The sequence below is a fragment of the Anneissia japonica genome, unplaced genomic scaffold, assembly GCF_011630105.1.
Source record: "Anneissia japonica isolate Jap-2015-1 unplaced genomic scaffold, ASM1163010v1 scaffold1764_len714935_cov166, whole genome shotgun sequence".
NCBI lineage: Eukaryota > Metazoa > Echinodermata > Crinoidea > Comatulida > Comatulidae > Anneissia > Anneissia japonica.
The window spans coordinates 696,665-707,640 of NW_022757468.1; the positions used below are offsets into that span (position 1 = coordinate 696,665).

Here is a 10,976-nt window from a genome sequence, read left to right on the forward strand (position 1 = left end):
GGCTACATTTGATGATCAACGGTTAGCATTTCGTTCTCTACCTATCCCACTTCTTGCTTTGTACCTGTTCCATCAAAATATGCCAGAATAATATAGCGTTATCATCTACCTCTGGCTTAAGTCTATTCACATCAAATTCACAAATACAATGATCTTTCATAATCAATACAAGTGCTACTGGGGAAGTAACTTTTCACAGCACCGAATTCTTTTGTTCTGTCAATTATTCTTACGGTACAACGAATGTGTTTCTTATTTTGTATTGTGTTTGTTGATACACCATGTCTCATCAAAATAGCATGTAATTAGGAGGTAAGGTATTATGGTAGGGTTGCTAAGCCCCACAAACCTCCAAAAAAACACACTGTAGAAAACCAAACCATGTAATTGCGATTGACTCACTTGATATATCAATAAGAAAATTAAATAAATTCATAGGAACCTATTTTTTGGTTAAAATGCTGATTTTTTAATATTTTTTTTTTGTGAAAAATACCTGAAAATACACCGCAAACCTCCAAAAACACACCTGAACACCATCCAAACCCTTTATTAATGATTGTAGGACTCTCTTTTTATCTCATTAAAAAAATGATGTTTATAACAACTTATTTTTGCGGGGTTTAGCAATATCCAGTTTGAAGTTAAAAATTTCTGGAAATTGTGATTCCGCTTCCATGAAATTGGCCACAACTCAATTATTTCAGTATTAACAAATGCATGATTTATGTTGATTTATTGATTAATCAACATTTAAATGGAAAATAAAATTAAAATTAAAAAATGTTATTCATGACATATTTTTTTATCTATACAGTATGTAATTCCTGCAAAAAGTAAAATATAAATGGCAATTCTTATTTGATGTTAGATTATTTTTTAAAACTAAATTATTTCAGTTTAAAAAATATACATATAATGATTTTTTTTAAATCAGTTCTGATACGGAATTTTATCATTGGGGCCATTTTTACCTACCTGTCATTTGGGGCCATTTTTACTGGTGACATTTCTACCGGTGCCATTCTTACCGGGGCCATTTTTTCCTACATTCGTAGCCAATCAAAACTACAACTACAAACGCGGCCCTAGAATAATACTGTACCAATGGTCCAATGATCTGCTACGTGGAATGAATAGTACAAAGGAATACCGGTAATTGCTGACCACCTGGCTGAAGGTTAATATTGCCAAATGGAGAAGGTAATTAACTAGGAATGTGATACAGAAAAATGGCTATAAGCAGGCTATTGACTTTAAACATAATTAGGGTATATCTGCTGCTACTTCATGGAGGTGTAATTATGTTTGTAGTTTACAATTTAAAGTTCGGATTTTCGCATACTCATGTGATACATTCTAATAATATAAATGTGTTTCAAAATGTGACAAGAACACCCGGAACGGTTGCAAGAGAGAGAAATACGAAACACATTCTGATACCGTGAGTTTTTATTTCCAAACTTATTTTTAGTTATTCACCTAGGACACTCAGGTCAAGTACCGAGCAGAAAATATGGATCAAGATCCTTTGCTGTTGTTGCTCTTGCTCTGTGGAATGACCTTCCATTTTAATTCGTAAAGAGAAATCTCTTGATGCCTTAAAAAAACAACTGAAGTGTCACTCACCTTTTCTCAGAGAATTGAGCTATACACCGTTAGCTAGCGCTTTGCGACTTTATGTATAGAGCGCTTTAAATATGCTTTATTATTATTATTATTATTATTATTATTATTATTATTATTATTATTATTATTATTATTATTATTATTATTATTATTATTATTATTATTATTATATCTTGGACACATTATAAACAATGAGCTTAAAGAGGATACAGATATTATGCGACAGTATCGATGCTTAAGTGTAAGAGCTAATTCACTTGCTAGAAAATTAAGTAAATGTTCTGATAAGGTGAAATGCATGTTGTTTAAATCCTCTGCATAAATATGAATCATTATGGTTGAAGAAATTGCAAGTTTGTTATAATAACGCATTACGTATGATACTTAAATTACCACGCCACAATAGTGCCTCAGCCATGTTGTTTACTGTGGTTTATTATCCTTTATGGAAAACCTCATAAAATTTGACCCTAGATAACCAGCAATTTTTTTTTTCGGGTTCTTTGTGCAATCAATTAATAATGTAATTTAACATCCTAATTTTTCTACAATGTAAATTTTATTGTATATAATGTATTTATTTGATATTTCTAATGTGTTAATTTGCATGTATTTTATTAACTTTATAATTCTGTATTTTTATATTGATGTTTTGTTTTTTTATACTGTAATTGTGTAATTTTTGAGCAATGACTTTCTCTAAATTGTAATTTCATTTTTGGACAATAAATTTGAATTTGGATTTGAATTTGAATAATTATACATATCTATATATCAGATTATATGCTCTAATCTATAGGCTCTAATGAAGAATGTTGTCCTATGATCAACGGATATCGTACATCTGACTTAATTACATTAAAATATCCATCAAATTCTTTATAAATTTACTTACAGTTTACTTCTCTAAAATTGTAGGGACTTAATTATGGTCTTAAATGCCTGAAAATGCTTCTATTTACCTTAACTAAAAATTTTGTTTTAGAATACTGAAAATGCTTATTTTGATCTTTGACCTTAGTAATCTAAGATTCCATATTTATTTTATTGAATCATTTATTTATGCGTGAACTCCAATAACAGGGAGCATAAAATACAATACAATATAAAAACATGAAAAACATTAAAAAATATCTGACCTTTAATATTATTTTTGTTTTATTAACATAAAAAAAAAATCACCCCCTCCCTCATCACTTTTGGGGAAATTACTTGAACAACTCAGGATTTCTTGCAAATATGTTTACTGGTACAACTAAAACATCTTCTTTTATTACAAATTTGATTCCATGCTTATGACTTTTTATATATTTGTCCTTCCATTGATTTACTTGCGAACATCGGTTAAATGGGGGCAGGGTTAGCAAAAAAAAAAAACCTCCCTCCCTCATCAGTTTCTATTCTTTGATAGGGTGATAAACTAATATTTTTTTTATGGGGCCTAATCTATATGATAAGCTTGCAGCTGTAATATCTTGATTGATTGGTAAGGTGGAGACGCCACCTTAAGTGTGCGATTAATAACATGTAATTAATAAAAAATTTTCTCTTTCATTATTATATTATGACATTTTAAACAAAAATATCAAATTACATTTATTCTTATACTCTTTTGAGAAACATTTGTTTGAATAAAACCTTATGGACAGGTATGCTTTCCCTCACTTCATTTTACTATAATATATTTTTCTAGAACATCTTCAAATTGTATCTCTTTTAAAATTTTCTGCACTCGAGATAGGTCTGGCGGCACAGCTGACTCATGGTATTTCAAATCAATATTATTCTAACTGCCAACAATACGAAATCAGTCGGTCGGTCGGCAAATTTATTTCATTCAGTGGCATTCAGAGGATCATGTCACTATCAGTAATGTATTTTGGTTGGTAAATGTAATGCAACTATTATAATCTATGGCTTGGGTATCGCATGCATTAATTAAAAGCTTGAAATGTAGCATAAAATACCACACAGCTATTTTGGGCTCATTCCACAAAAAGATCTTGGCCTGGTCTCGGTCGGGACTGGCCAACCCGTATGTTTTGTTGGTCCTTATCGTTTATATAGAAACATAAATGTAATCACATAATTTACTCTGCTTACAATGTAATAAAATAGTCATTAATCTCTCCCTTTTGTGTCCAATTAGGCTTATTTCTCAAGTAAAAAATGTTTCAAATTGGCCTTCTGTAGAAGCTGCGAAAAACAAAAGCCTTGTAGAAAAATATTCCACTCATATGAAACCAGCTGCATTTTTGAAGTTCAGGTAAGACATAAAGATTTAATGCTATGTCCAGATTATGAAAATTTCTTTGGCAAAACACTATTGAATGCCCATATAATTATAGTCATAATGTGCCTCTGTATGGTCATGATGTGATGTCATCATGACCAAATTTAGGCATGTCGCATATTTTTGTCAAATAAAATTCGATAGTCTCGACAGCGCTTAAGACAACAGTAATAATCCTATTACTGTTGAACTGTTATTTCAAATATTTGAAATTGGAAATTTTAGCTGGCTCCTGGGGGTTTGCTGTCACTCGCAGTGCAGCGCCAGACCCTTATCCCGCCTCTTTTTCGAGGAGACAAACTATCAGCCAGAAGAAACAGGAACATATACCTCTCCGCCAAACGCTTAGTATTTGCAATACTATCAATATTATACTTTATTATCATTAATATTAGTATTAATATTATTATAAATTTTATCAGTAAGAGCAACAGTAGCATGCAGCAGCAGCATGAAGATAGTAGCAACACAGCAGCAGCTAATTGCCATTATCTCATTCCACTTGTTCTGGTGATTTGGTCACTGTCTGTTAAATGAACTTTACTATATTTAACTCAACAGGAATCAAGTCCATAAATATAAAACATTTAACGCTGATACATCTATACTACTACACGAGGGTGAGATAACGAGTCACATGTTTGAAGATTGGAAAGGAAAAAAAGTCCGACCTAAACTCTCTCCCCGTTTGCCAGCACTCGGATCATGTGCCATCGTTGGAAATTCAGGCGTTTTACTAGATAGTAAATGTGGACGTGAAATTGACGAACATGAGTTCGTCATCAGAAACAACATGGCACCAACCACTGGATTCGAGAATGATGTCGGGAAAAAAACCAGTTTGGTTTCAGTGAATGGTGCATTAGTTGTTCGTATGACAAACTGTCTAAAGAATAAGACATGCGAACCTGAACTGAAGAAGAAATTGGAAGATATTGAAGAAGGTGCAATTTTATGGTACTCAAAAGTGTTCAGTCCCAATGCTCGCCAGAAACAATATTATGCGCTCTCAAAATACATAAGAAATAACTCATTGCCTCTCCGTATCGCTTTCCCTGCCAATACCTTAACAACAACATCGTAAGTATGTTTATGTTCAAAAGAAACAATAACAATAATAGGTATACTGTAGGCATATTCTCTCATCCTTTCATATTTCTCTCCCAAAGAGAAAATATTGAACCGAAGGACCAACAGAAAAGGACCAAGGATACGCGCTTGTCCCACTTGTTTAAATGAACGTATTTACGTAGGTAGACTGTCGTTTTATGGGAACGGTAAATGAGATACAGCTTTTTGAGTATTTCAGAACTGGGAGAGAAGGGACGTAACTACTCCTTTTCCCCTTTGTTTAAATATTTAAAAATCTGCATCTCATTAACAGTTCTTGAGTTTTTCATCAAATATGCTTTTTTGTGTGTCTTAGAAAAATCCTGGCCTTAAGCTTATATTACTTTAGACGATATGTAATTAAAGTATTGTATTTCCGGAATTTTAAAATAGGGTTAAATCAAGATGATATGAGGACTATTCTCTATAAACTATCTTTTTTCTTCTTAGATTCTGGAAAGTCAAGCATGCTTCATCGGGGTTAATGATGCTTTCAATAGGGGCTACATTTTGTAGAAACATTACACTCTATGGATTTTATCCATTTCAGAAATCTGCAAGTGGACGTCAACTATCCTATCATTACTACGATAATGCCTCATTCAAAAATACTCATGATATGATAGGGGAACATAAAAAATTACAAGGGCTTAATAAGGCAGGCGTACTTCGACTAATTACTGATAAGTGCAATTATACATAGGTGTATTACAGACGACGTAAATGTGTTTAAAATACAGAATTTCTGAACTTACATTTTTGAATTACGTAAACTTAGCGATTGTAAGCCTACTCTTTAATTATTCAGTGGCTTATCCGATGATTCTGAATTTCATTCTTGGTTTTTCTCTTATCAACATGTGGAAGATAGACCTATTATTACACTTGATGTATTTATTGCACATTCAAAACATCAAAAAATCACACAACAGCAGTCAAACAAAAATTTACTGAAAATGTTATATTTACAAGCAAATTTTAAAATTGCTGAAAATTAATCAAATTTACGCAAAAAAATGTCAAAATTTCCAATGTAAAAAAATTACATTTACAAAAAGATTATAGTTGCTAATAATTAAATAATTTCTTCTTCTTCTTCTTCTTCTTCTTCTTCTTCTTCTTCTTCTTCTTCTTCTTCTTCTTCTTCTTCTTCTTCTTCTTCTTCTTCTTCTTCTATGTACCATGTCCCTACAGGACGTCGGCGATCATGGTTTTCCACAACACTCTGTCTTTTGTTTTTATTATTATTATTATTTATATTTACAAGAAAAAAATCATAATTCCAATTAAAGTCACATGAAACCAGTAGCGGCGCCAGGATTTCCCTAAGGGGGTAGGGGGTCCAACTATCTTTTTTCTTCTTAGATTCTGGAAAGTCTAGCATGCTTCATGGCTTTTCTCAAAACAATTGAAAGCTATTAGGCTTATTAACTTTCCGTTGGAGGGCAGACACACAAATACAATACAGATTCTTTCATATGTAATGATATTTGAAAGTCAAGGAAGGATAGAGTCATTCCATATGGTTCCAACACACTTTTTTGCCCGACCCCCTTGAAATCGCCCAATATTTTGCCTCTTGGGGGTTCTACCTGAGATAACCCCACAGTGAAATTTTTGGCTCGGCGCCAGCATTTTCTGATGAGTTAGAGCAATTTGAAATTTTCATGAGATTTGGCTAAAAAAACTCACCTTCTGACAGACAATTGCTGATCTCTCTTGAAACTCAACGTATTGGAGAAATTCTGGTAGCGTAGGATAGAAAAGAACATTCTCTTTCCAATGATATGTAACTCAGTGATATCCTGACTAGTGAGAATTATATAGGTCAAGTCACGTGACGTTGACCTTTGACCCAAAATATCACAAAAGTATATATCTCGATGTTTGGGAAATTCACACCTCAGTTAGGACACTTAGCCCACATGATGCCCCTAAAGTTTCATTGTGGGCAAATGAAATATATTAGCTCTAGACTACATTTTGTGCCTAGGTATTGATAGTTTCACTGAGTTTCTAGGAAATCTGCTGATTGATTCTATGAAACTGGAACCATAGTGAAAATCAGGGCCCCCGTGACCATTTTTCTGAGACCAAGTTTTCACTGCTGATTTAGCATCACTAGGGTATAAATAAGAAATTGAGCGAGGGAGAACCTCCAGAAAAAGGGCGGAACATATTTTTTTGGCGGCCATTTTCAAAATGGCCGCCAAAATTATTATATTGGCTCATAACTTCACTTATATCCAATGAAAAAGGGCAAATCCGGTGTCTAACTATATTATGTTATTAGGGTCACTGAATCCAATGAGACAGGTTTCGAAAACTATCATTACCTAGGCACAAAATGTAGTCTAGAGCATATATATTTCATTTGCCCACAATGAAACTTTAGGGGCATCATGTGGGCTAAGTGTCCTAACTGAGGTGTGAATTTCCCGAAAATCGAGATATATACTTTGTGATATATAATTCTCACTAGTCCAGACATCATCGAAGTGCATATCATTGGAAAGAGAATCTTCTTCTCTATCCAACGGTACATTTCTCCAATACGTTGAGTTTCAAGAGAGATCAGCAGTTGTCTGTCAGAAGGTGAGTTTTTTAGCCAAATCTCATGAAAATTTCAAATTGCTCTAACTCATCAGAAAATGCTGGCGCCGAGCCAAAAATTTCACTGTGGGGTTATCTCAGGTAGAACCCCCAACAGGCAAACTTCAAGGGGGTCGGGCAAAAAAGTGTGTTGGAACCATACCGTATGGAATGACTCTATAGGTATTTGGAAAATCATAGATGATATTACAGGAAAAGTTTGGGATACACTAATAACTAATCTCTTTCTGGTCAACAAGAGGTGTTTAAAAAGGCTGTGTTTTGTCTCCTGTTTCGTTCAACATATTCATCATCGTAAAAGTGGATTGGATGTAAGGATCGATGGTGTTTGGATGGGGAAATGCTATGGGCAGACGATGTTGTACTAATTGCAGATAACGAACGTGAAATGACATAGGTGAATAGATATTGCAAGTAAGCTTACAAAACAAAATTGGAAATTGGATTACAATTATCAAAAATCCAATGATGGTATTGATATTGATAGACAAAAAATGGAATAGGTGATAAGTTCATAACATAATAATAATAATAATAATAATAATAATAATAATAATAATAATAATAATAATAATAATAATAATAATAATAATAATAATAAGTTCATAATAGTTTTGTTATGAACGTATCATAACAAAAGTAGATAATAGGGAGCCTTCGATTTGTTACACGACGCTGGAACGGAATCACTCATGAGTGACCGTCCTACCTGGCATCCTACCCCCTAAATCCGCCACTGTTTTGAGAGAAAACATTATCCCAATGTTCTGTATTCTATCAACATTTTGATAGACCATTTTATCGGATTTATTTTGAAGCAGCGCTGTCAACGTCTCAAAACTCACTGGGGGACTTATAGCGACGTGTTCTTGTTAGCTAACAGACCTACAAATTCTTTCCAGGGATCACTCAAAATGAATACCTCTCTAAAATATGTAAATATGCATCAGCACATTGGTGTTGATTTAAATGCTGTACGATTTCAATTGACTCCTTTCATTTCATTTCATTTATTTCGTCTAATTTGAACACACAAAACAGTTTCAAACTCGGGAAGACAGGATAACCAAGAGTATACTAAAATACTGTCAAGTGGCTCAAACTTCTATCAACAAAAGTCACTCGCTAACCCTGTGCTATATTCATTAGATTAATCATTTGTTCACTGTACACGGTAATGCAAAAAATAAATTTTCGGGTTTATAACGGCTACTGCTCAAGGAGTGAATTTAGAAAACTTAACAAAAAAAATTATATTCGTCTTAAATCCATAAATCCCAGGCCATGTCTTTTAAAAATACAGAAATGTGATATTGTATGGTTCAGTTTGGTTGTTATCCTTTTTCAAGCATTTATAATAATAATAATAATAATATTAATAATAATGATGATCTTGACGATGGTGATTATAATGGATAATAATATTAATATATTAAAAATTGTGCCGAAGGCGAAAAGGAAAGTTGTGATTTGTCGATCATAATTATTTTAGTAGTTGAAGCCTAGTATATTTGGGCCCAAGTTGTCCTGGATATTAAGTAGATCTCTATGGTTGCCGAAAATCCCGGATAAAAAATCATGAGAAATTTTTTGGCGCTTCATTTTGACTATAATATGGTGATGTGACAACGATCATAAATTTTACTATTTAAAAGTGTCATTTCCGGCGATCTAGAGGTACTATTTCCTCAAATTTTCTCACCTCAGCCCCAACCATGGTGGGCTAAGGTGGTTGTAAAGTACGTACGTTAAAGACAACGTTTTTAAGCTTTATTTTCTATGGTACATCACACATCTCTATCTCTATGATTGCCGAAAATCTGTGATAAAAAATCATGAAAAAATGTGTTTGCGCTTTATTTTGACTATTATAATGGTGATATGATGATGATGAATTTTGTGTCACTTTCTGGCCATCTAGAGGTAATATTTTCTGACTATTGACTATTTTTGATAAAGAATGTTTTGAGCAGGGAGCAGTAGATTTAAGGTCCCCCTCCTAATTTTTTTAATGGGAAAAAAAGAAAATTATTTTTAAATTTCAAGCCTGAGAGTGTAATTTCCGGCAATCTGAGGTGCCCTAATCATAAATTTTCTTGCCTCAGCCCCAACCATGGTGGGTGGACCCTCTGTCTGTGAAAGTCCCTTTCTGGGTCGCCTTTCTTTTGAATTTCTGGATTCGCCACTATTGAGTTATTATAATTATTGTAAGGCTTACTAATATTAGGCCTATTTATGATGAGTCTATTGAAAAACATCTAGATGTGTATAAGAGACAGGATAAGTGCAATTATACATAGGTGTATTACAGACTACGTAAATGTGTTTAAAATACAGAATTTCTGAACTTACATTTTTGAATTACGTAAACTTGGCGATTGTAAGCCTACTCTTTAATTATTCAGTGGCTTATCCGATGATTCTGAATTTCATTCTTGGTTTTTCTCTTATCAACATGTGGAAGGTAGACCTATTTTTACACTTGATGTATTTATTGCACATTCAAAACATCAAAAAATCACACAACAGCAGTCAAACAAAAATTTACTGAAAATGTTATATTTACAAGCAAATTTTAAAATTGCTAAAAATTAATCAAATTTACGCAAAAATGTCAAAATTTCCAATGTAAAAAAATTACATTTACAAAAAGATTATAGTTGCTAATAATTAAATAATTTCTTCTTCTTCTTCTTGTTCTTCTTCTTCTTCTTCTTCTTGTTCTTCTTGTTCTTCTTCTTCTTCTTCTTCTTCTTCTTCTTCTTCTTCTTCTTCTATGTACCATGTCCCTACAGGACGTCGGCGATCATGGTTTTCCACAACACTTTGTCTTTTGTTTTTATTATTATTATTATTTATATTTACAAGAAAAAAATCATAATTCCAATTAAAGTCACATGAAAGCAGTAGCGGCGTCAGGATTTCCCCAAGGGGGTAGGGGTCCAACTATCTTTTTTCTTCTTAAATTCTGGAAAGTCTAGCATTCTTCATGGCTTTTCTCAAAACAATTGAAAGCTATTAGGCCTATTAACTTTCCGTTGGAGGGCAGACACACAAATACAATACAGATTCTTTCATATGCAATGATATTTGAAAGTCAAGGAAGAATAGAGTCATTCCATATGGTCCAGATATCATCGAGATGCATATCATTGGAAAGAGAATCTTCTTCTCTATCAACGGTACCAACATTTCTCCAATACGTTGAGTTTCAAGAGAGATATCAGCAGTTGTCTGTCAGAAGGTGAGTTTTTTAGCCAAATCTTATGAAAATTTCAAATTGCTCTAACTCATTAGAAAATGTTGGCGCGGAGCCAAAAATTTCACCGTG

At 33.1% G+C, this 10,976-nt stretch overlaps 1 protein-coding gene across 4 annotated transcripts; it reads left to right on the forward strand.

Moving 5' to 3' along the window:
* The first annotated feature begins 1,082 nt into the window (after positions 1 to 1,082).
* Positions 1,083 to 10,288, forward strand: LOC117124786 (alpha-2,8-sialyltransferase 8B-like). Of its 4 annotated transcripts, none has more exons than XM_033271117.1 (5): positions 1,210 to 1,444; positions 3,779 to 3,895; positions 4,484 to 5,002; positions 5,483 to 5,735; positions 9,946 to 10,288. In XM_033271117.1, the coding sequence occupies exons 1-4, from the start codon at positions 1,233 to 1,235 to the stop codon at positions 5,733 to 5,735; spliced, it is 1,101 nt and encodes a 366-aa protein (XP_033127008.1). In that variant the 5' UTR covers positions 1,210 to 1,232; the 3' UTR covers positions 9,946 to 10,288. The 4 variants fall into 4 exon arrangements, with proteins under 4 accessions (XP_033127010.1, XP_033127008.1, XP_033127009.1 ...); XM_033271118.1 differs by lacking the exon at positions 9,946 to 10,288 and adding an exon at positions 5,092 to 5,171 and having other exon boundaries at positions 5,483 to 5,577; XM_033271119.1 differs by lacking the exons at positions 1,210 to 1,444; positions 9,946 to 10,288 and adding an exon at positions 1,083 to 1,203 and having other exon boundaries at positions 5,483 to 6,104.
* The last annotated feature ends 688 nt before the right edge of the window (positions 10,289 to 10,976 follow it).